The sequence below is a fragment of the Oratosquilla oratoria genome, chromosome 2 (assembly GCF_046742065.1).
Source record: "Oratosquilla oratoria isolate Oo_2021 chromosome 2, ASM4674206v1, whole genome shotgun sequence".
NCBI classification, from domain to species: domain Eukaryota; kingdom Metazoa; phylum Arthropoda; class Malacostraca; order Stomatopoda; family Squillidae; genus Oratosquilla; species Oratosquilla oratoria.
In genome coordinates, this window is record NC_134778.1 from 55,374,378 (window position 1) to 55,400,869 (window position 26,492).

Below are 26,492 nucleotides of genomic sequence, written 5' to 3' on the forward strand. Positions count from 1 at the left end.
TTGAATATTTTGAAAATGATAGATACTGTCTCATATTACTCTGCCTGTGATGGATTCCATACTATTATACTGTACATGTGAAGATTATATATATATATACAGGGTGTTCAGGATAAATTTGACACTTTCGGAAATGAAAGGAAAATGTCATATCTTGGCCAAAAATAGATGTATTCCCAAATTTCAAAGTGCATCTCTTAGAGGATCTTTTGTCAAATACAGCTGACTCAAAGAAGCTGCCCTGAGCCTCCACCACAGCCTCCAGGCAGGACCTGAACCTGCAGCAAGTGGCCCTCATGGTATCCTTCAAGAGACACCTGAACACCAGTTTGATCCTGGCAATCAGCTTGTCCTTGGTGTTGCAGGCAGTACAATTGGTGTCTTTTTCAACTGTGCCCCACACATAATAGTCCATGGGGTTGCAATCAGGCGAGTTGGGGGGCCAGATGTTGGGACTGGTGAAGTCATAGAAGTTCTCAGACAGCCACTTCTGGGTTTTCCCAGAGGTGTGACATGGAGCTGAGTCCTGCTGCCACATGTATGGTCTTCCCGCAGCCACCCTCTCCACCCAGCACTTGACAACAGTGGACAGTAACTCGTATAGCCATCTGAAGTGAGTCTGAGCCCTCTTCAAAGATATGGGACAGCATGAGATGACATTCCCTGGAAACCTACCCAAAGTCCATCACAGTTTGAGGGAACTTGTTCTTCATGAAGCGCATGACTTCGTGCAGAATGTAGGTTACCCACCTGTTGTTCTGTGCATTGTGCAACTGGTCCTGGCAGAAGTTCTTGTATGAGAAGAACCAGAGCATCTCCTGCTAGACTGGATGTTTGACCTTGTTGAGGAGTTTTTTGGTTTTCATAAGGTAGTTCTCATGGGTCTCTTGTATGAGGAGTAGTGAAGATCCTTATTCAGCACTTTCTTCATAGTCACCACTCCAAAGCCCATCTCTCTTGCCAAGGTCCGCATTGCCTTGCCTGGATCTTTCTACACTTATTTTATACAGCTTCTCAATGAATTTCATTGTGCAGAGTCAGAACGCCTGCAATGATCCTTTTTGCTAGTCACTGCTTCCACATCTCTGTAGCAATTTTTCAGCTCACATCTCATAGCCTTCACTGTATTCAAGGAGCACTGAGTTGCAGCTAAGATTTCTGAATTTTTTAATCCAGCACAAATCATCATGGTGCAGGTCACTCTCTTCCAATATTCCGGTGCTTTTCAGTCGTCCATGGTTTCTAGCTCTCACACCCACCAATAGTACACAGAATCAGCTATCCATTGTACTTCACTGCTATTAAATACTTCAAATGGTTCTGAAATGACAGAAGATAAGAAAATTATAAAATTTACCCTGAACACCCTGTATATATTCCATACTATATGTTACACACACACATATGACACAGGCCAGATATTTCATAAAGTATTGGTGCCTTTCCCAAGCCAACCTCCAGTTCCTAGACTATACAAGTTGCTAAGCACACCTAGCTTACTAAGTATTTCAACACTAATCATATGAACAACACATGATGGAGAATCAAAGCCATTGAATGTTCAACCTGGACCTTTTATACATTACATGCTCAATATAAGGAACCATTATATCTAATTGACCACACACCAAAAAATTACTAGATTACATGATGCCAAGTCTATGAATATTATTGAACAATTGTTAAATATTTTTTCTAATAGGTAACTTTGTGCAGAAATGTAGACACATGCATTTCTGTGTGTAAATGTTGGCAACTGTGTTGCCACACTGCATGGTTTACATCCCCAGACTAGGGATTTCTGACCCTATCAAAGATTAAAATCCATGTGAACAAGTTGTATAGACACGGTAAAGGAAACATGGACTAGAGGTGAAGCTTTTATTCCTGATGTTTCGTCTATCGACTTTCTCAAAGTCGATAGACGAAACATCAGGAATAAAAGCTTCACCTCTAGTCCATGTTTCCTTTACTGTGTCTATACTATCAAAGATTCTTATTGGTAGGATTCCTGTCCCCTGGTCTATACTTGATATTACTTCATGTAATAAAATCCTAGAATTCCTAGAAAAGGGCCCTCACAGGCTTTAACTTACCAACAACAGACAACATGTAGTCACCAAAGGAAGAAACTATAACCCAACACCTACAGTAGGTGAGAAGTGGTTTCTTGGCAGTGATGCAGCTGGGGAGTTTCAGGTTTTTTTGAAGTCTGTTGTATGGTGTGAACTGCAACGTTTCCAGCAGCTTGGGGTGATATTTTTTCAGCCGTGAGGCTATCAAATAAGGGTTCTTGATCGCTTTCCTTTGTAGTAAGTTTTCTATCCTTGAAGTTTTCCATGGCCTAGTAGGGATAGATTTGTAGGATGTAACACTGTTTGGTGGGAGCCCATGCACTACTGCAAGCATGTACATAATTGTACTTCAGCCTTGGTCAGATTGAGCACAAATTCCAGTTATGGAGACATTCTCCTGCTTCCAGGCCATAATACAGGTTTTTTCTTCAATTGAAAGTGAAGAACCAACCATATTAACACTAGTATAGAAAAAAAATTTACCATCAACAAATCAGCATAATTGTAGACAGTAGAGGCCAGAGCAACATTAACACACCCTCTCTTAAATACATCAAGGTGACACTGAATTGTTTAACTTGTGGCAACAGTGATGGAAGCTAGACAAATTGCCAGATATGAACAGCTAGTAAAATCTTACAGCATAGGAGAAATGCAAAATAATTTGGTACACTTTTTCCATGCTAATAACATGGGTAGGTCCCAAGATTTTTTGTGGTGGCTGTAGAGTGGTCCTCGAAAACATGTTGATGGGGTGAGGTAGGTATTTCGGAAGTTATTCTTGCTGCAACTAACCTTTCCATCAAATTGGATATCATTGAAAGTAGTGAAATTGATCTATATGATTCAGGGTCCTTTGGTGATTTGTTTGATTTTAAAAATTTTATATGAGCTCTCTTCCAGATGTTTGGAATATTGTTTAGCCAGGATTTGTTGAAAATATGCCAACCCAGGTTTATCAATGATCATCAATTGGGGGCATATGCCAGTCACCATGGTCTCATTGAGCAAGCTCTTATGCATACACATTTAGACAATGCCATATTAGAAAAAACAGAATGTGAAGAGGACTTTGGAGTGTTAGTGAGTCCTGACCTTAAATCCAGGAAACAGTGCATTAGTGCCAGTGACAGGGGTAACAGGACATTAAGATTAATTGGTAGGACAGTTACAAGCAAAAGTGCAGAGGTAATCATTAAATTCTATCTGGCAATAGTTAGACCCATCCTTGACTATGTGGTACAGTTCTGGTCTCCATTCTATAGAATGGACTAGATTCACTGGAATTCATTAGACTTAGTACAGAGGAGAATTAGCAAAATAATACAGGGGCTTAGAAATTTACCATACAAAGACAGACTTAGGTACCTTGACTTACACTTTCTGGAAAGACAAAGTGTGGGGCAATCTAGTAGAGGTATTCAAATAGGTCAAGGGTTATAACAAGGATGATAAAGGCAAGGTCATCATATTAAGACAGCAAGGTAGGACTCGTGGATTTTGATTGGACAGATTTAGATTTAAGAAGAAAATGGGGAAGAAATGGTTTAGTAATTGGTTGTTGTAAGAGAAGATTAGGTAACTATGGATATGGATGATAAGTGGTAGTTGATGTGGAACTGCCTAGTGTAGGCCTTAAAGTCTCTTGTAGTCTCATTCTTGTGTTCTTATTTAGATGTTTGAAATCCTGCCTGGACCCTCAGCTTTGAGTTTTTTAGTTTCTTAATTGTCCCTTCTCTCTTTTATGGTGGGCTTGAAGCTTGTTTTGGAGAAATGCTGTTTTATGATGTTGCACTGCTGTTTAGATGGTAATTTTGTCTTGTTTCATGGGTGGGGGATTAGGTTTTGAGTTATGGTTTTTACTGTTTTCCACATTTTACCATTGCCAGTCTTTCCATCTATATATATATATATATATATATATATATATATATATATATATATATATATATATACTTTTTTTTTTTTCCTAATTTTCTTTTTGTTTATTGTTGATTAGTTTTGTGATGTCACTGTTTAGTTGCTTTAGCTGTTCTTTTCTTGCTCTGTAAGGTTGTATTTCTTTTTTAAGTTATTAATTTTTTCTTTAACGAGGCTAAAGAGAGCTGACAGCTAGTGATTGCTCCCCGTTTCTTCCATATCCTCTAAGGCAATGAAATAAAAGATCCATGCTAACACAATACACAACATTCCTAAGTGTCTTACCAGAGACATCTATGGGATGATCTGAGAACCATTTCTAGTTTCTGTGGGAATGAAGATTTTCATTTGTTGAAACTTAGGCAACAAATGTTATTTTCATTATTACAGAATGACATTATCAAGAAGACCTCACAGTATGTACACTAGAGTTAATAATCTGTGAGTGTATTAGGAAGGAAAATGGCATGTTTATTGGTAAGTTCACACTTGTTAAAACCCAGTGCTAATGACACAAAGACCACTTGATTTCCCATTGTGTAATTTGTGAGCTTGTTTCCTGCAGTTTCCATATCAAAAGTGATTTATTCAAAACCTCAAACTATTTAAACATATTCTTTAATGTGTACTACACTCTCCTCATTTCCCATATCCCCAAGAAAGAGTATTTTCCTCTGAAACATTTATGATTTTTTATTTTTTATTTATTTTTCTATTCTTTTTTTTTATATAAGGTTTCACAAATTTTGGGCCACACTGATAGTCTATCTTAGTGAGAGTTATATCTTTGACCAGATCGATGACGATGGCAAGCGTAGAGCTGGATCCAATGTTTCGCCGAGGGCTAAAGCTCTTGCATTCAAGAAGCCGTGACTCAACTGACCAACTGAAGGCACTCTTGGATGAAGTAATTCGACAACGACAAGGGAAAGGAGGACCACCCACCAAGGTTATTATATTTTGAATTGTTAACCGTACATATTGTTAAATAGTTTTTTTTTTTTTTTACATTAGGTCTTGAAAGAACCCTATGCAAAAAGGTTGTTACCTAACTTGTTTTTCATTTGTCATATCCTTAGCACTCGAAGTAAACAAGTGTTATTGAGTACTTGAATTTTATACAACCTTGTGATTGTCCAGCTTTTCTTTGTTTAGAACCATTACTTTTTAACATTCTTGGTTTTTCTCTACTTACATTTCCCATACTCTTTCCTTGCTCATTCTTTCTATATGCCCATACCACTTGAGCACTCTTTGATCAATCCTATCTGACAGCTCTCTTTCAACTCCTATTCTCTACTTCACTTCTACTTCACTTCCATGCAGAAAACCATTTGGAAAATTGATATTCACATGTCCTTGTGAATAGTGTTGTATTTCTCATTCTATTCATTGTTGTAATACTTTTACCTTTTCCTCTTTATCTGACTTCCTCTTCACTCTCTTGAGAGAAGCGAGTAAGTGCCTTGGTGGATTGAAAAGTGTAATGAGGAATAGACATTTGGGAATGGATGCTAAGAGGAGATTGTATGAAGGAGTGATTGTGCCAACAGCACTGTATGGGGCAGAAACATGGAACATAAGAGAGGAAGAGAGAAGGAGTTTGAATGTGTTTGAGATGAGGTGTCTGAGAAGTATGATAGGGGTTACTAGGCTAGATAGAGTGAGAAATGAGGTGAGAAGAACAGGGGTGGTAAGGGAATTGGGAGATATTGTGGATGAGAATATTGGGATGGTTTGGACACATGGAAAGAATGAGTGAAGAAAAACTAGTAAAAGAGGTATGGAAGGCAGATTTGGAGGGAGTGAACATGAGGGGCCAACCTAGGATGAGATGGATGGATGGGGTGAAAGGGGCGCTGGGGAAGAGAGGAATGTCTGTTGAGGAAGGACGGGAGAGGACAGAAGACAGGGGTGAATGGAGAATAGTTGTGTATGGATGATGTTGTGATGCATGAGGTGGGATAGGGGGGGTATGGGGGGTGAGGTGGTATATGAGAAAAATTTGACGCAGCCTGAAGGGATTTCTCCTCGTCTTCTTTTCTGCATTAGGGGATGGAGAGGGGGGGTTGCCGATTTAATGAAGCAGCCTTGCTGTGGATGTACTGTGTCTTTTGACACTGCCTCTGACCCAGGGCAGTGGACAAGATGCAGGGATGACCTGTCATCCAGGAGGTGCCAAGATAAGAGGGAGGGTGGAGAGGAGTGGAGTGTATTCGTGATGGAATGGGTGGGAATGGTTATTATGCCTTTTTCTTTTTGGCTAACTCCCTTGTAAGGGGGAAAAAGCCTTTGGTATATGTATGTATGTATGCAGTCAAATACCTAAGCTACCTCACATTGGCTCATTTGGCTTCCCTCATCTTGCATTTCTCTTTCATCCTCTATTTCTCATATATTTTCTCATTTTTTCTTTGCAGCCATAACTTATGCACATGTTGTTTCTGCTACCATTGTCCTTCAGGGATTTATCAAGAATGCATTCATAAAGAATGGTCATGGTAGCAATAGACATAAAGTAGCTGAAAAAGTTCCTAGACGCATTTGGTTTAATGTCACAAACTCCCCCTTTTCTGGAGGCTAGGACAGTGCCCAATTACAATGGACTTTGTAGTGTGGAATTTAATGAACCATGCCCTTGGTTCAACTTGCCCTGAGCAGGGTTTAAATCGCCATCATCTCGACCTTCACCGCAAATAACGATGCCCTAACCCGCTCGGCCAGACACATACTTTCAAAAGAGATCATAGGAACAGATATCCATAATAATGACAACAAAACTTCAGGAACCAAAAAACTGTGTAATGTAGTCCCCCAGGGGTCAGTACTCTCACCTACACCATATCCAGAACATGACACCAAAGCACTCATAAACACAAATAACTTGACACTAATAACCCAGCATAGGAACTACAAAATAGCTGCTGAGAACACCAAACTCTACTTAGACAAACTAGAACAATGGGTTAGAAATTACAGAATGGAGGCCTTCCCCCAGACATTGTCCATGACATTGATCACTGTGGACAACCACAAATCAGAGAAAGACTCGGTGGCGAAATTGAATTGCCAAACCCTTCCTCATCTTCTTCATATGCTTTACTTACTACATTTAACAGACTGACTCCTCGAAAGCTACTTCATTCCTATTTCTCTTCATTTCCTTTGTAAAATTAAATCAATCTGTTGCCCCTGATCTCTTGCAGAAGACCCATGACCTATAGGCAGCTGGCAACAGCCTCCATGCAGGTCCACAAGTCACTCAAGGAAGATTTATAGTGTAGTTGAGGGATTGTTAATCATCCCTTCATCCATTCACCACCTCCCTCCTGATGCTCCTATCTTTTGCACTATCTTTTTTGCTCAACAGATCTACATCATACACCCAAGCTCCCTTTACCCCATCCATCCATTGTATTGTTGAGGTCACTCCACATATTTCTGCTTTACATACTCATTTTGCAAGTCATTCCTCATCCATTCTTTCCATGTGCCCAAACCTGCTCATTACTCTCCTTTCTACCTTATAATACAACTTTCCTCCTACACCTGTTCTCTGCCTCACCACCATATTTTTCACTCTTCATTTTGTAAACATATAAAATCTTTTAATGTAAGTAGTCATTATTTTGTCTTCTGAACTCAAGGCATGATTTGACTTAGCCACCCTCTTTATTAGGGGAAAAGGCTATTGATATATACATACATTCATTATAGATGAAGGTAGTAATTAAAGACTTAGCCACCCTCTTTGTTAAGGAAAAAAGGTGTTGATATATACATACATACATACATTCATTACAGATGAAGGTACTAATTAAAGATCCATTTGCAGGACCCCTTCAGTTTACGCCGTGAATCTCCTATTCCTCGAACCAAACAAGGCAGTCCCATTCCATTGGGTGTTAACAAGCGAGAAGAGGCTAAGAAAGAACTGGAGAGAAAGGTAGGTATTGAACTACTTTGTGTGCAGTCATGAGTTTGGCACTTTTAAATCTTGGTAAATGTTCTATCTACTCAAAATTTATCATATTGATGGTGGGGGGAGTAGGGCCACCTTATAGTGAAGTAGTGGGGGTGAATCAGCTGTGGCTCTTGGGGCATTGGGAAATGAGGGGAATGTCAGTTGAGGAAGGACAGGAGAGGACAGAAGATGAGGTGAATGGAGAATGGTTGCATGTGGATGATGCTGTGATGCATGAAGGGGAGTGAGTGGGGGATGAGGGAGTATGTGTGAAAAATAAATTGATGCAGCCCAAAGGGATTTCTCCCCATTTTCTATATTTCTGCATGAGGGGATGAAGAGGGGTGGGTTCACCAATTTAGTAAAGCAGCCTTGATGTGGATGTGCTGTGTCTTTTTACACTGTTTCTGACCCAGGGCAGTGGGCAAGATGCAGGGATGACCTGTCATCCAGGAAGAGCCAAGAGGGAGGGAAGGGGGTGGATGGGAGTAGTATGTGGGGATGGAATGGGTGGGAGTGGTTTTTATGCCTGTTTTTTGGCTACCTCCCTTGTAAGGGGGAAAAGCCTTTGGGATATGTATGTGTTTTATATATATGTATATATATATATATATATATATAAATATGCACACACACATATACCAACAGCTTTTCCCCCTTAAAAGGGAGGTAGCAAAAAAAAACAAAAAAACAAAGGCATAAATTACACTCCCACCCATCCCATTCCCAACATACTCCACTACCATTCACCACCCTCCTTCCCTCTTATCTTGGCTCTTCCTGGATGACGGGTCATCCCTCCATCCCGCCCACAATTAAGTGAAAGGGTTAATTATTTTGGTGCCCTACTCATGTGTGAATGCAATTGTCTGGCATAGATTAGAATAAAATCTCCGAAGGAATCGTGTTAAAAAGATTAATCACTTGTGTAGCTACCAGTATATAAATGTAACTTTTGTGTCATTCCCTAAAAAGAATTCACACTACCAGATAGTCTTATTAAAACTGTGAATTTAATATTGTATCAGCTACGAGAGGAGGATGTGGTTGCACCAAAGCGTCCTCGCCTGGACTCACCAAATACCTTCAAGTCCCACACACCCTCGCCAACTCCTTCATCAAAATCAGAAGGCTCTTCTCTCAGCCGCAAGTCAGATGAGTCCGATTCAGATGCAGATATGGATGATATTGCCATGGAAATCATGGATGGCATTAACTGCACAGTATGCAAGTAAGTCATGAAGTTTGTATGGATTGTTGTAGCAATAATGCCAATGGATTAGTATTAGCACCTTCATAGCTACCTCCTTGAATATATACTGGTTGAGGAAGTTAGGTAATTTTGTTTATATTCTTTCTGCTCTTTCCATCAACTTGGATATTGTGGATAGTAGAGAGACTGGTCTATATGATGCAGGTTTTTCTGGAGGTTTGTATGATAAGAGAGAGGGTGGAGGGGAGTGGAGTGTATTAGGGATGGAGTGGGTGGGAATGGTTTTTATGCCTTTTTCTTTTTGGCTACCTCCCTTGTAAGGGGGGAAAAAGCCTTTGGTATATGTATGTTGTTTGATTGTAATGTAGGAATTATGTGAGCTCTTTCCTAGCCAGTAATTTTGTTGTGCAGCTTGGAGTATTTAAAGATGTCCATTGATTGTTAGATCAGCTGCATAAGTGAACTTAGAAGTTATGCTTTGGGTTTGGTATAGGGAGGTCATTTTTGAATAAATTAAACAGCACTCTTGATAGTATTTCTCGAGTCTAGTTCAGAGTTGCGAATTTATACCTGACCAGTTTTGTTCTACTGAAACCAGTCAGGAATAAATTTGTAACTTGGAACTAGACTCATGACTTCATTTCCCACCTTCCTCAACTTGTCATAATGTCTCAGCATAGTATTTCTCCTTGGGGACTCCATTGTATAATCTTTTGGTTCTTGGTTGATGCTTGTTCTGAGATACTCTGCCCTCTTTACCAGCTATGAAATGTCTTAGTCATTTCTTGTTGTTGGTGTGGGTCTGTCTCAGTTGTTTATTTTGACAGGATATTCCAAGGGATTTATTTCATTGCTGATACCCAGTTCTTCTGCTCTTGTAAGTAATATACTGAAGAAATGGGGTCTTAGAGGTGGTAAAGAGGATAGCAGAAAAGTAGTAGAATTTTAAAGTGTTAAACAGCTGGCAGAGCGGGTTAGGGCATTGTTACTTGCGGCAAAGGTCGAGGGGATGGCAGGTCAAATCCTGTCACCGGCGAAGTTGAACCAAGGGCATGGTTCGTTAAATTCCACACTACAAAGTCCTCTGTGAGGAGCACCATCTGAGCCTTCTGACAGGGGGAGTTTGTGATGTTAAACCATATCAATCATCAAAAACATTTCTCTCAAGCGATTAGTCTCCAACCATAAAAGAATGGTACATGAATATAGTCAGTAGAGATGTCAGTAAAGTTGCTAACATATTGACAGCATAAAACATGGTTGTTAATACCTCATATAGGGTGATTTACAGTTCAGATTGGGAAAAAGAATAGAAACAGCAAACTGAGATTGTTTGATCATGTTATGAGAGTGAATTAAGAGTAAGGATGTTTTTTGGGCTTTTATGGATCTGGAAAAGGCTTATGACAGGGTAGACAGGAAGGCACTGTGGGAGGTACTGCAGATATATGGGATTGGAGGAAAGCTGTTAAGAGCAGTCAAGAGTTTTTATGAAAGTAGTAGAGTTTGTGTTAGGATTAGAAATGGAGAGAGTGAATGGTTTGAGGTAAAGGTGGGACTTCGTCAGGGATGTGTTATGTCGCCCTGGCTGTTCAATCTTTACATGGATGGGGTGGTGCAAGAGGTGAATACAAGGGTAGTGGATCAGGGGTTGGAGATGATTAAAGAAAATGGAAAAAAGTGGGAGGTGAGCCAGTTGTTGTTTGCTGATGACACTGCGCTTGTAGTAGGATCAGAGGAGGGATTGAGGAAGTTAGTGACAGAGTTTGAGAAGGTGTGTGAAAGAAGGAAGCTGAAGATAAATATGGGCAAAAGTAAGGTGATGAGATGTACAAGGGGAGAGAGTGACAGCAGGCTGGAGGTGATCATTAAGGGTGAAAGACTGCAGGAAGTGGATAGTTTTAGATACTTGGGTGCAAATGTGGCAGGAGAGGGAGGAGTGGGGGTGGAGGTAGAATGTAGATTAAGAGAAGCAAGTAAATGCCTTGGTGGATTGAAAAGTGTAATGAGAAATAAACATCTGGGAATGGATGCTAAGGAGAGGTTGTATGAAGGAGTGATTGTGCCAACAGCATTGTATGGAGCAGAAACATGGAACATGAGAGAGGAAGAGAGAAGGAGTTTGAATGTGTTTGAGATGAGGTGTCTGAGAAGTATGATAGGGGTTACTAGGCTAGATAGAGTGAGAAATGAGGAGGTGAGGAGGAGAACAGGGGTGGAAAGGGAACTGGGAGATAGGATTGATGAAAGGGTATTAGGATGGTTTGGACACATGGAAAGAATGAGTGAAGAAAGATTAGTAAAAGAAGTGTGGAAGGCAGAGGTAGAAGGAGTGAATATGAGGGGGCGTCCTAGGATGAGATGGATGGATGGGGTGAAAGGGGCATTACAAAAGAGAGGAATGTCTGTGGAGGAAGGACGGGAGAGGACAGAAGATAAGGGTGAATGGAGAGGGGTTGTGTATAGATGATGTTGTGATGCATGAGGGGGAGTGGGTGGGGGATGGGGAGTAAGGAAGTATGTATGAGAAAAAAATTTGATGCAGCCTGAAGGGATTTCTCCCTGTCTTCTCCTTTTCTGCATGAGGGGGGGTCGCCGAATTAATGAAGCAGCCTTGCTATGGATGTGCTGTGTCTTGCGACACTGCTTCTGACCCAGGGCAGTGGACAGGATGCAGGGATGACCCGTCATCCAGGAGGTGCCAAGATAAGAGGGAGGGAGGAGGGTGGAGGGGAGTGGAATATTTAGGAAATGGAATGAGTGGGAGTGGTTTCTATGCCTTTTGCTTTTTGGCTACCCCCCATGTAGGGGAAAAAAGCCTTTGCTATATGTATGTATGTATGTATTTATGTATCCTGGAAGGATACTTGGTGATACCAAGAATGAGAGCAAAGGGTAGATCAAGGAAAAAGTGGGTGAATGGAGTAAATGAGGCCATAAGAGCTTATGATTAGAATGTTTAACAAGGGAGAATGTTCATGGATGACAAAGCAATTTGGACAAGAATGTATAGTTTAGGGTAACAACCTCTTCCCTGAGAGGGAGGCATTGAGGATAAACTGGTGGTATTACTGAAGGATGACCCGTCAGTTAGGAGAAGCTAAGCAGAGAGGGAGGGAGGGGTGGTGAATGGGAGTGGAGTATGTGGGGATGAAATGGGTAGGAGTGGATTTATGCCTTTGACTTTGGCTACCTCCCTTGTAAGGGGGAAAAAACCCTTGGTATATGTATGTATGTATTACTGAGGAAGAAATAAGGAGCAGTTTTCACATGATTTAAGCAGGAATGAATGAAGGAGAAGAGTATAGTGAGAGTGAAAGAGATGATGTTCCTCTTCCATGATAAACCACCTTTGCGAATAAGAGTTTATACATTTGTGTATTCACACTACTCTCTTCACTTCATTCCACCACTCACTACCCTTCCTTTTATTCCCTCAGGAGTTTTGAGGTGTCCTCACGTAACCAATTGGTGGAGTGTCAAGAATGTCATAGTTTGTACCACCAGGAGTGCCACAAGCCACCACTGACAGATCAGGATGTTAATGACCCAAGACTGGTGTGGTACTGTAATAAATGTGTTCGTAACATGAAAAAACAGGTGAGTCATATGTAAAAGTTTTTTGAAATATTGTTGTTGTTGTAACTTGAGTACACCTGTTCCTCCATACACCTCTATAGGGATATGTTCTGGGAAACTTTTGCAATGTGAATTTACGTTAAACAAATAATTAATTCAATGGAAAAAGATAAGACCATGCTATGCTGCACATTCCACCACACACAAATCATGCAAGTGTGAAACCTTTATGAATAAAATGGAAGACTGATAGAAACAACTTTGTTGCATATATGCCTTTCTGTCTATATACCAAGAGTTTTTCCCCCTTAAAAGAGAGGTAGCCAAGTCAAGACACACACCCACTCCCACCCATTTCACTCCCATCCACTACTTGTTACCCTCTCATCTTAGCTTCTCACAGATGAAGGATCATCCCTGTCTCCTGCCCACTGCCTGGGTCAGAAGCAATGCAGCAAGACACAGTACATTCATAGGAGGGGTGCTTCTTGTGCATGACAAACCTCTTGCCTCATACCCTCATGTGGAAAATAGAGATGGGGAGAAATACCTTCAGGCTGCATCAAAATATCATCCATATGCAACCACTCACGACTTGCCCCAATTTTCTGCATTCTCCCTTCCCTGCTCAGCAATAATAGTCTTCTCCTTTTTTGCATGAGGGGATGGAGAGGGGGGGGTTGCCAAATTAATGAAGTGGCCTTGCTGTGGGTGTGCTGTGTCTTGTGACACTGCTTCTGACCCAGGGCTGTGGACAGGATGCAGCGATGACCCGTCATCCAGGAGGTGCCAAAATGAGAGGGAGGGTGAAAGGGAGTGGAGTATGTGGGGGATGGAATGAGTGGGAGTGGTTTCTATGCCTTTTTCTTTTTGGCTATCCCCCATGTAAGGGGGAAAAAAGCCTTTGGTATGTGTGTGTAACAATAATAGTAATACATACATACATATACCAAAGGCTTTTTCCCCCTTACACGGGGGGGGCGGGGTAGCCAAAAAGAAAAAGGCATAGAAATCACTCCCACCCACTTCATTTCCCATATATTCCACTCCCCTCCACCCTCCTCCCTCTCTCTTATCTTGGCACCTCCTGGATGATGGGTCATCCCTGCATCCTGTCCACTGCCCTGGGTCAGAAGCAGTGTCGCAAGACACAGCACATCCACCGCAAGGCCGCTTCATAAATTCAGCGACCCCCCTCTCCATCCCCTCATGCAGAAAAGGAGAAGGTGGGGAGAAATCCCTTCGGGCTGCATCAGGGCTGTGGACAGGATGCAGCGATGACCCGTCATCCAGGAGGTGCCAAAATGAGAGGGAGGGTGAAAGGGAGTGGAGTATGTGGGGGATGGAATGAGTGGGAGTGGTTTCTATGCCTTTTTCTTTTTAGCTATCCCCCATGTAAGGGGGAAAAAAGCCTTTGGTATATGTGTGTAACAATAATAGTAATACATACATACATATACCAAAGGCTTTTTCCCCCTTACACGGGGGGGGCGGGGTAGCCAAAAAGAAAAAGGCATAGAAATCACTCCCACCCACTTCATTTCCCATATATTCCACTCCCCTCCACCCTCCTCCCTCTCTCTTATCTTGGCACCTCCTGGATGATGGGTCATCCCTGCATCCTGTCCACTGCCCTGGGTCAGAAGCAGTGTTGCAAGACACAGCACATCCACCGCAAGGCCGCTTCATAAATTCAGCGACCCCCCTCTCCATCCCCTCATGCAGAAAAGGAGAAGATGGGGAGAAATCCCTTCGGGCTGCATCAAATTACTATAATTTAAAGAAATTAATAATACATACATACATACATATACCAAGGCTTTTTCCCCCTTCCAAGGGAGGTAGCCAAAAAGGGAAAGGCATAAAAACACTCCCACCCATTTCATCCCTAAATACACTCCACACCCCTCCCACCCTTCCTCTCATCTGAGCACCTCCTGGATGACGGGTCATCCCTGCACCCTGCCCACCGCCCTGGGTCAGAAGCAGTGTCGCAAGACACAGTACATCCACAGCAAGGCCGCTTCATTTAATCGGCGACCCCCCCTCTCCGTCCCCCTTTGCATATAAGGAGAGGACGGGGAGAAATCCCTTCGGGCTGCGTCAAAATTTACTCACACATACTACCCCACCCCCCACCCCCCCGCCCATTCTTCCTCATGCAGTCACAACATCATCCATATACAACCATTCTCCACTCACCTCTGTCTTCCGTCCTCTCCCTTCCTTCCTCAACAGACATTCCCCTAATAATAGTAATAATAATAATTATAATTGTTGCCCTAACATTCTCCAACTGGAAACCCACAGCCCCACAGTTGACAGTGATCTTCAGGTCCTCCCACAGATCTCTCTGTGAGGAAACTTTGGACTTGTCTGTATTGTATTAGTGAATGTTACTGGTTGAAAGTAGAAGGAAGAGCGGAGGAGTTGCTGGTTGTCAGCTCTCCATGTGTGAAGAGGTGTAAGAAATTGATAGAGAAAGGTCTTGGGCCTAGTTCAGAGATCAAATGTCAGCCCCTCTAGGCTGCACTTCCTGATGAGATGAGGGGGCTGAAAGGTTTTGAAAATGGGTATCTCTGTTACCCAACTTGCAGGACCTCCACAAGCAGGTATCCATAATTTGTCCATTTGAGGGGCATTAATTGAGTTTTAGTGCATATGAAGTGGGTGTATGATTTGACTTAGCCATCCCCTTTATGAGGAAAAAGGTCTTTGGTATATATTATGCCCATGTACTTATTGGAAGAAGCAGTGCAGCAAGACACGGCACATCCAAAGCAAGGCAGCTTCATTTAATCAGTGAACAGTGAACCCCCCCCCTCCCCCTCTAGGTCAATGGGCAAAATGCAGACCCATCATCCAGGAGCCAAGAAAAGAGAGAGGGAGGGGTGGTGAATAGGAGTGGAATGGGTGGGACTGGAATTATGCATTTTGACTTTGGCTACCTCCCTTGTAAGGGGGAAAAAGCCCTTGGTATATGGTATGTACTTATTGACGTCTTGTTGAACTTCTTAGGGTGGCATTGTACCTTCTGCTGGAGGAGTGAATGGAAGCAAGTCTATAAGTGGAGGAGGTTTGTCAAGCCTTGGAGGAAAACCTGGAGCTTCTATGAATCGCCCAGCACCTTCACCCACCAAAGGACTTGGGATTTCACGACCATCTCCCTTTGCTAATCTATCATCAGTCTCAGGGAAAGGATTTGGTAAGTTTTTTATTTTATTTATTTATTTTTTATTTCTCTCTCTCTCTCTCTCTCTCTCTCTCCCCATAAATACATATACAAAAAAGTTAATTTCCACTTATAGGAGGGGTGGCCCAGCCAAGGTATACACCCATCCTTCACCTATCCAACACTTATCCAACACCCATTTGTTTCCCCTTTTATCTTAACCTCTTGTAGATGAAGAGCTATCCCTGTACTCTACCCATTGCTCCACCTTCACCTCAAACCACGTACTATCACCATTCCCAGATCTAACACAAGTTCTACAGTACTATTCATGTAAAAGATTTTGACTGTCCTTAAAAGATTTCTCCCATTCCATATATCTGGAATAACTAACATAGTGGCTTCCTGTCTACCTTGTCATAAGCCTTCTCTAAATCCATAAAAGCCCTAATATCATCCTTAACTTTTGCCAAAAAATTTTGTAAATCTGTCTTACCACAAAAGTTTAATCCACAAAGCTTCTACATTTCCTAAACCCACACTGCTCTTCACCAAGTACTCCCTCTGTTTCTTAAAGCTCTCAGTTAACATCCTCCCATATGCCTTTCCAACTACACTTAACAAACTGATGATGATATGGTTTAACATCACAGATTCACCCCTATTGGAAGGTTAGGATGTGTAGTGTGGAATTTAATGAACTGATCCCTCTTAAACTACAACATTCATATTTGTCGCCCTTTCCTTTGTAAAGTTGGTTTACATATTGGACTCATCTAATCTGGCACAATCCCCTCCCTTAGACACTCATTAAACCTCACCAGCCACTCCTTTATAACTATTCCTCCCTTTGTCAGACACTGAATGACACCCATCCAACCCCAGTGACTTACCAGCTTTCATAATTTTCAATGCTCTTTGTATCTCATCTTTTCCCGGAGCTATGTAATTTTCTCTCCCCTCACTGACATTTTCTTAGCTCCTCCCATCACAACAATCAATCCTTCTCTAACCTCATCCACATTCAACAATTTCCTTAAATATTCTAATCATATTCCCTTCACTGCCTTCACTTTTATTAACATCAGTCCATCTGCATGCTTTACCTTTTCCTTTCTACATGGTTCAACCCCACTTTCACTCTTTCTACTTCCTTCCAAAACATCTCTTTATTCTTTTCCAAATTTTCTGGAAAATTCCCACCCCAATTTATGTCTGCTCTCCTCTTTGCCTCCCTCCCCATACATTTGGCTTCTCTCTTGTATCTCTCATTGTTTCTTTAATTCTTCCTTGCTACCAATCCACACACATTTGCATCTTTTCTTCTACTAGTGCCTTCACCTCTTCATCCCACCATTCATTACCCTTCCTTCTGTTCTCTCATACCACCCCACCCATGTAACCAAACCTACCTAACCAACCTAACCTATCCCATTTTCAAGAAATCTGTCTTTTGAGCAATTGATAGTTGAAGAAATTATTTTCAAGTGATTGATTTCAAGGAAATTACTGTCAAGCAGTTGATTTCAAGAAGTTTACTGGATGCCATAGATAAATACTCATCATATTCATGATTTCGAAATAGGAAGCATATATCAAATTTATGTAGCTATGGTAAGAGGCTTAAAACAGTGAATGTAACAACAGTTTTTTTATTCAATATTTTCAGGTTCTTCAAGTGGTGGTAACAACAGCAGCACTTCAAAGTCTTCCAGCTTGGTATCTGGTGGAAAGCCAACATCATCTTCTGCTCCAAACTCTGCTGCAAATTCATTAAAGTCAGCAGAGAAGCGGATGCAGATGATGAAGAAGAAAGCTGCAGCCAAAATGGCTGAGAAACGTAAATTCTAGATTTTCGCAAGTGCGAACTTATTGTAAGAACAGATATATTGCTTTCATATTCCCACACTGGTAATTTGAAAACTTTATATCAGGACATATTCAATGTAGATAAGAGATGTGACCATGCATTCACTGACTGTGTTTAGGATGAAAGGGTTAGTGGTTAGGAGCATTTATGAATTATACAGTTCAAGATAGTGACCAAAGTGCTGAGCAATGATGTAAAGAAAATGAATTTGAGTCATACAGTACAGAATTGCTTCCAATATTTTTACCATGTTGGATGAATTAGTGATTTGAGTATGTGAGACACTTGAACTGAAAGAACTATGATCTAATGCGGTAGTGATGATAATGCTTTTTGGATAAAGTGGGATTTAACATCCTTGGAATGAATCTCAAATGCACACAAAAGAAAGTAAAAGGAATTATGCTTTGTCAAGAAACTCTAATATTCATGCACATGTCTAAGAAAGCAGTTGTCATTTGAACAGCTCAGGACTTTCTCGTCTCATTCCTGTAAGTAAAAATTGGATTGTGATGGAAAAACATTATTTTTCAGAGTATATATGTGGTAATAGTAATATTGATTTTATGATCTGTGTAATTGATAATACATCATTCATTTTGAAATCAGCACCCAATGAATACATTAGAATATATTTTTAGATGCCCATATTGATTTAGGTAGTAGCATTTACAAAAGACAATGGATGGGTTTTATGCTCAAAGAAAATATGTAGTAGTGCAGTGAACATTAGGTTTGTTGTGTCTGCAGATGTTGAATACTTTGCATAGTTAACTTGTTCTACCTCGTAGAAAAAAAGATGAGGAAACAATATTGAGCAACTTGAGTAACATAATTGATCTGGCTTTGCATTTCTTATTGAGCAAGATCTTGCCATTTTATATGGAGAAATCCCTTTAGGCTGCGTCAAAATATCATTCATGTAACCACTCCTTAACCACCCCCTATCCCCCACCTACTCCCTTCCATGCATCCATCCATTCACAGCTATTCTCCATTCACCCCTATCTTTTGCCTTCTCCCTTCCTCAACAGACATTCCCCCTTGCTCAGCGCTCCTTTTGCCCCACCCATCCATCTCATCCTCAGTCATCCTCTCATGTTCATTCCATCCACCTCTGCCTTCCACACTTTTTTTACTAATCTTTCTTCACTCATTCTTTCCATGTGTCTAAACCATCCCAATACTCTTTCATCAACCCTATCTCCCATCTCCTTTTCCACCCCCGCCCTCCTATTCACCCCCTTGTGTCACTCTATCCAACCTTGTAACCCCTACCACACTTCTCAGTCATTTCATCTCAAACACATTTAAACTCTTTTCCTCTCCTCCTCACTTATGTTCCATGTCTCTGCCACATACAGTGCTGTTGGCACAATCACTCCCTCATACAATCTCCTCTTAGCATCCATTCCCACATGTCTATTTCTCATTACAGTTTTTAATCACCCAAAGCACTTGCTTCCCCCAATCTACAATCTACCTCCACTCCTCCCTTTCCTGCCACATGCAAAGCCAAGTATCTAAAGCTATCCACTTCCTCTAGCCTCTCTCCTTTTAGACTTACTCCTAACTCACTGCCATCCTGTACCCTTGTACATCTCATCACCTTACTTATCCACATTTACCTTCAACATTCTCCTCTCATACACCTTCCCGAATTCTATCTCTAACTTCCTTAATCCCCCTTATGATCCTGCCACTAACACAGTGTTGTCAGGAACCGACTGGCTTACCTTCCACTTTTCTCCATTTTCTCTAACCATCTCCAATTCCCTGCCAATTACCCTTGCATTTGCTTCCCACACCACCCCATCCATGTACATATTGAACAACCATGGCGATGTTACTGCATTAGGGGATGGAGGGGGGGGTCACTGATTAAATGAAGTGGCCTTGATGTGGATGTGCTATGTCTTGCTGCATTGCCTCTGACCCAGGGCGATGGGCAAGATGCAGGGATGATCAGTCATCCAGGAAGAGCCAAGATGAGAGGAGAGAGGGGTGGTGAATAGTGGTGGAATGGGTGGGAGTGGAATTATACCTTTTGACTTTGGCTACCTCCCTTGTAAGGAGGAAAAAACCCTTGGTGTATATATGTATGTATATATGGGGAGGCCATTCCTCAAATTAAAATGAATAAACAACCTTTTCATTGTGGATTTTATGCCAAAATGAACAGTTGTCCATTTTAGTTCACCTGTGGGGATATCATAGTTGTGGGACCAATGGCAGCTATGTGGAAGTGGTGGACTTGCAAGACAGATGTTGGGGAGAATGATCTCCCTACTGCCCATCTTCAGAACTGACAGAAGACCCTATTGCACATGTGTAAGTGGCCATAGTCTCATGTGACAACTCAGTTACCACCCAGACTTAGTTTGTGTGTACTATTGACTGTTGCATTGATGCTGACTGAGCGAGTAGATCAGCGAATTTGTGTCAAGTTTTGTTGTAAACTGGAATATTCATCAGCAGAAACTATTTGAATGATTAAGAAAGCATTCCAGTATGATTCAGTGAGTGAAGCACAGATAAAGATGTGGTACAAATGCTTCAAAGAATGCCGAGAATCTGTCGAAAGTTGTCCACGTTTTGATAGGCCTTTAACAATCAGAACACCCAAAAATGTTGAACATGTGAAGACTACAATCAATGAAAATTGGCAATTGACAGTCCAAGAATTAGAAGATGATCTTGGTATCCAGCAGACAAGTGTTTCAGAGATTTTGACAGATGATCTTGGCATGACATGCATGGCGGCAAAATTTGTCCTGTGTCTCCTGACCCATGAGCAGAAGGAATTTTGTGCTAAAACTTCACAGGACATGCTTCAAGCTGCTACAAGTGACTAAAATTTCCTGAAACAAGTAATAACCGGAGATGAGTCGTGGGTCTACGGCTATGACCCAGAAACAAAAGCCCTGTCTAGACAATTGAAGTCACCTGTGTGTCTACATCCAAAAAAGGCATGGCAAAGTCAAAGCAAAGTCAGTCATGTTGATATTTTTTTTTTTCTTTTTTTTTTTTATCAGGGTGTTGTCTACCACGAGTACGTTCCTCAAGGCCAGACAATAATGAAGGAGTATTACATTGTAGCTCTTCACCATCTGAGGGATGCAGTGAGAAGAAAATGGCCACAGTTGTGGGCTAGTGGAGACTGGATCCTTCATCATGATAATGCACCTGCCCATGTTTCACGTGTCATGCAGGGATTTTTGGCAAAACATTCCATCACCCAGCTCATTCAGTCCCCCTACAGCCCATACCTAGGTCCCTGTGATTTCTGAATTTTCCCAAAGCTAAAATCACCACTAAAAGGAAGTAGATTTCAGTATATAGACGAAATTGAGAAGAACGCAATGAGCCAGCTGATGAAGATCCCAAAAGAGGACTTTACAAAATGTTTTCAAACATGGAAGAGACAGTTGGAGAAGTGTGTGAGGTCTGAAGGAGAGTAAGGTGCCATTGTCATAGGTTAGAAATATTTCTTGAAACTGTAAATGGCTGGATACTTTCCAGACAGACCTTGTGTGTGTATATATGATATGATATGGTTTAACGTCACAAACTCCCCCCTATCAGAAGGCTAGGATGGTGCCCCACACAGAGGGCTTTGTAGCGTGGAATTTAATGAACCATGCCCTTGGTTCAACTTCGCTGGTGGCAGGATTTGAACCGCCATTCCCTCGACCTTTGCCACAAGTAACGACGCCCTAACCTGCTCAGTAAAAATTACATAAATGCATGAGTCTAATAATGCAAAAAAAAAAACACACACAAGGGAAATATATATATATATATATATATATATTGTTTCCCATTTTTCATATATACTATTTATATATTTACAAGGAGTTGCAAGACCAGTGAAAGTAAAATTTACATCATAAAGCACAATGAATTAATTGATAAATATAGCTTGGAAACTAGCAAGTGTAGACAAGGTCAAGTAAGAATGGGAAAGAAGTGATCCAATATGAGAGGAAAGAGAAAACAAAAATTGTAGAAAAATCCAAGGGAATATAGATGAGGAACAAGCATGAGAGGACAGAATTTATTGGAGAGTGACAGATTAGAAGGTGAGGAAATGGTTCCTAAAAAAGAACCCAGAGGAGAAGAGAAGGGAAGAAAAGAAGTTACAAGAGCAAATATAACCTATACAAATATAGGCACATTATCAATAAAATTAGAAATAAACTAATACCTAAAGGAGGGGTTGGACATAATGTGCTTTGCTCAAACCATGCTCGATGAAAATATTGATGTTAAGATAGGCAAAGGAAAGTATAACATTTGGAGGAGGGACAGGCTAAAATTGGAAATATGATGATAACAGTAAAAAGGAGCAGTGAAAGTAGTGAAAATGGGAAAGGGTAATATAAAAATGATAAATGAAGAGGGTGGAAAAAGAGACATTGGAGTGGCATACATCCTTCCCATAAATAGAGAATTGATGAATAACATCTAATTAACTGAAAAGGTTTATTGAAAAAAAGTGGGAATATGACTCTTGGGTGACTTATTGCAGAGAAGTAATATGGGAAGAATGAGAGACAAAGGAACATGAAGAATCCAGAAGCAACATATTATTGAACATAGGAACGAGTCATATAATGACCCAGTGGCTGAAAGAACCAACAGGATATACAGTAGAGGTGAAGATAACCTTGCAAGACTCAATTAAATACAACTTTGCTAAACTGAAAAATAGTGTGAAGTACAATTGAACCTTGGATAATAAATGCTCCACTTGACAAACAAATCAGTTAACGAACAAGTTTTGTGAGAAAAAAAATTCTGTTAATGAACCATACTGTGGGGTATGAGCATACACATATGTCAAGACTGGAATATGCATCAGTAGTACGATCTCCGTACAGAGTCAAGGATATAAGCAAGACTGAGAGAATACAAAGGACAGCAACCAAAAAGTACTGGGTCTACCAACTTTGAAAGAGGCGACATGATTACAGTGTTCAGGTTACTGAAAGGAGTAGATTGTATTGATAGACAAGATCTCCTGATTAAAGATGAGTGCTTTAAGAGGTCATGGAAGTAAATTAAGAAGGTCCACATGTCACAAGGATGTGAAGAAATAGTTTTGTGTATAGATATATAAATATGTGGAATAGCTTAGAAGGTGATATAGCCCAAGCTCAAACAATGCATGAGTTCAAATCTAAATATGTGACACTGCTTCTGACCGAGGGCAGTGGGCGAGATGCAAGGATGACCCGTCATCCAGGAGGAGCCAAGGTAAGAGGAAGGGAAGGGGAAGGATGGGAGTGGAATATGTTGGGATGGAATGGGTGGGAGTGGCTTTTATGAATTTGTTTTTTGGCTACCTCCCTTGTAAGGGGGAAAAAGCCTTTGGTATATGTATGTATGGAAATCAAAGATATAGATTAAGTTGGAATCGTACATGAATTTGAGTGTAGGTATGTTAGAAAATTAGAGAATAGGAGACAGGATCCAACGAGTATTGCTCCTTTCCTGTATACTATAAGTAAATACAGTTAGGTAAATATAATCCTACTGGCTCAGTAGTATTTTGGCATGTTTTTTGTCATTATTTTGGTTAACAAATGTTTAGGTTTAGGAACAGAGTCATGGAATGGATTAAGTTCGTTATCCAAATTTCCACTGTACAATGGAGAGAGTTTAATGAAAACATGGAACAAATATAGAAAAGCATTTGTTCCAGGAGGAGCTAAGAGGGAGGGGGGTGAATGGGAATGGAGCATGTGGGGATGGAATGGGTGGGAGTGGTTTTTATGCTTTTATTTTTTGGCTACCCCCCTTGTAAGGGGGAAATAGCCATTGGTATATGTATGTATGGAACAAATGGAATACCTTAATGAAAGTTAACATCATAGAAGTGGATAAGTATGTATTGAAGACAAGTGGAGGAGATTTATAAAAAAAGAACTGGTTCAATAAAATATATGCATTTGAAAAAGGAAAAAAAAATGGGGGCAAAGTAGGGGAGAGGTGGCAAAGAAGATGAACTAAAGAATGAAATGATGAGGACTTGAAGCCAGAAATGAGTATACAAGAATACTAAGAGAATAAGGTGAAAATATAATCAAAGCCAACACTATAAATGAATTTAAGGCAAAGTTTGATCAGCAGAAGCAAAGGGGGCTCAAATCCCAAATGCTGTAGCTAGGTGAACACACACATTGTTCTCTCCCTCACTTGTCTCTTTCTCTATCTCTCTGTCTCTGTCTCCCCTCTCTTGTGACTTTAGTTACATTTTATCTCATCTCTTGTTTGTCTCCCTTCTCTCTTGTCTGTGTCTCTTTGTCTCCTCTCTCTCTTGTCTGTCTTTTTGTCTCCTCTCTCTCTTGTCTGTGTCTCTGTCTCCCCACTTTTCTCTCTGTCTCTCACTCCCCTCTCCCTCACTTCTGTTTCCTTCTATCTGTATCTATCTGTGTCTCCCCATGCAAGTGCATCCAGTATGCTGGAGTTCCACTTGGTAATTTCTCTCCATCTAAGTAATATCTTTGTGGAACCTTTCTCCACGCTCATCACTGTCCCGAGGTTAGAAAGGAAGAAGTTGAGGTGGGAGTGGAGAAAGTGATTTTTTAGTGACATTTGGCATCATGTATGCTCATAAATCTGCAACTACTTTTTGATACATTCTTGGTAAGCCAGTAGCCATGTGATACCAAGGAACCCATGGGAGACTGACTTAAATACTTACCACGTTCTCAGTTCCTTTAAGGTTAGAAGCTCCTCAAAGTCTTTATCTTTAAGTACCTTTGACCTGAGGTCCAACGAAGATGTCCTCCTCGAGCTTAGCAGAACTTAGCAGAGCTGGGAATAGAGTGTACAAGTGTTGGAAGGCAGCACCATTTTTGTCCATGGCCATGGCCTTCTTGATTAGACCAAACTTGATATGAAGAGAAGAAGCACCTTGTTTATGCCCACTAGAGGATTTTCTTGGACACTGTGTTCATCAAGCATGAAAGTGCTCTTAAACCCCCAGTCCTTCTGCTTGTAGTGGTCGGACACAGCCTGACTGTCCCAGAGACAGAGAAAGCAACAAAACCTTGTGAAGCCCACTTGTATATCCATAAAGAGCCCACTGATCACTGACCTTGAGATCCCTGCAGATACTCCACTGGTACAGGCCATACCTGACAGCTTCCAAAAGGAGCTCTATATTGTTATGATTCCTTCAGATGGACTGTGTGGGCAATGGGGATACTGGGATATTTAATTTCTTTTAAAAAGACCACAATTCCTAACATTTCTAATTAAAAGAACACAACATCCTAAATAGGGCATATCTGGTAACCCCAAATTCATGTACACATATAGGTCTGAGTGGTGCTCAGAGACAAATATTAAAAAATGGGAAGAAGTGAGTGGTGGTGGCCCACAGGGGTCAGTACTAGCTCTGATAATGTTTGCTATATATGTAAATGACATGGACGAAGGCATTGAAAGTTACATGAACTGCTTTGCGGAAGACGCAAAATTATTAAAGAGAATAAACTCCAAAATAGACTGTGACTCATTGCAGAGTGATCTGAACAAAGTCTCAGAGTGGGGCAAGAAATGGGAGGTAGAATTCAACATTAAGAAGTGCAGTATAATTAAATTTGGAAAAAGCAAGAAGAGAATATCAGGACAGTATAAAATTGATGGAAAAGAAGTAAAGAAAGTAAATTCTAAAAGGGACCTAGGAGTAATCATCACCAAAGACATGTTGCCAGATAAACATATAAATAAAATAGTCGGAGAAACATACAATTTGTTGAGATTAATAAAGGTGGCCTTTAAATACCTGGATAAGGAAGTGATCAAGAAAATATTACAGACACTGATAAGGCCAAAACTGGAATATGCAGCACTGATATGGTCACCCAGTACAAAAAAGAATATAAGAAAATTAGAAAGAATACAAAGAGCAACGACAAAGATGGCCCCAACACTTTCAAACCTGACATATGAACAAAGACTGGCCGAACTGGAACTGCCAACCCTGGAACAAAGAAGAGAATGAGGGGATATACTAACCATCTACAGAATTATGAAAGAAAAAGAATGCCTTGATAGAGAGGACTTATTAAAGTGGGACAGAGGAAAAACAAGAGGACATGCAATGAAACTCAAAAAGGATAACTACAGAAGAGACCTGAAAAAGAACAGCTTCCCACACAGAGTGATAGATATATGGAACAAATTGGGTGAAAAAATAGTGTGTGCAAACACAATACAAGAATTTAAGAACAAACTTGATCTTGCGAGATACAAAAATGGGTCACCACAAGCATAGCTCCCCTTCCTGTATAATACAACTAGGTAAATACAGTCAGATCTTGCTGAACACAAAAGTTAGGTTCCTTAGCCTTTTGTGCAGGACAAAATTCATGTTGGGTGAATAATAGGTTTTATGGGACAAAATAGGTTAGGTTCCCAGGCCCTCTCAAGACACTGGCGAACAACATAACACAGTAGCCTATTCAAATTGTGCTATCATGAATCATGGTTGTGTTCGGCAAATGCTAGGATATTTTACCTATTTGTGTAAACATGAAATTTCATGCAGTGAAGTTGTGTTGGGCAAGGTTTGGTAGTACAGTACTACCTCTCATTAATGATTTTTTTTTTCGCATCCGACCTAGATATGGATCAAAAGGTCTCCTGTCGGCATGCTCTGCCTTTGTAATCCTTTGTAGCTGTGT

General features: G+C 40.8%; 2 protein-coding genes across 6 annotated transcripts in view; both read left to right on the forward strand.

Moving 5' to 3' along the window:
• Nucleotides 1–25,781, forward strand: part of LOC143038853 (integrator complex subunit 12-like) — a 43,078-nt gene extending 17,297 nt beyond the window's left edge. For all 5 annotated transcript variants that reach the window (XM_076208514.1, XM_076208508.1, XM_076208480.1 and 2 more), the window contains 6 exons: nucleotides 4,791–4,944; nucleotides 7,831–7,941; nucleotides 8,988–9,190; nucleotides 12,613–12,772; nucleotides 15,770–15,956; nucleotides 17,593–25,781. In XM_076208514.1, the coding sequence (XP_076064629.1) occupies nucleotides 4,795–4,944; nucleotides 7,831–7,941; nucleotides 8,988–9,190; nucleotides 12,613–12,772; nucleotides 15,770–15,956; nucleotides 17,593–17,774 (993 nt within the window). In that variant the 5' untranslated portion in view covers nucleotides 4,791–4,794 and the 3' untranslated portion in view covers nucleotides 17,775–25,781. The remainder of the gene's footprint in view (nucleotides 1–4,790; nucleotides 4,945–7,830; nucleotides 7,942–8,987; nucleotides 9,191–12,612; nucleotides 12,773–15,769; nucleotides 15,957–17,592) is intronic.
• On the forward strand, nucleotides 20,283–20,648 carry LOC143036044 (protein GVQW3-like). The gene has a single exon (XM_076203301.1). It carries the CDS (start codon nucleotides 20,283–20,285, stop codon nucleotides 20,646–20,648), a length of 366 nt encoding a protein of 121 aa, XP_076059416.1.
• Nucleotides 25,782–26,492: the final 711 nt, after the last annotated feature.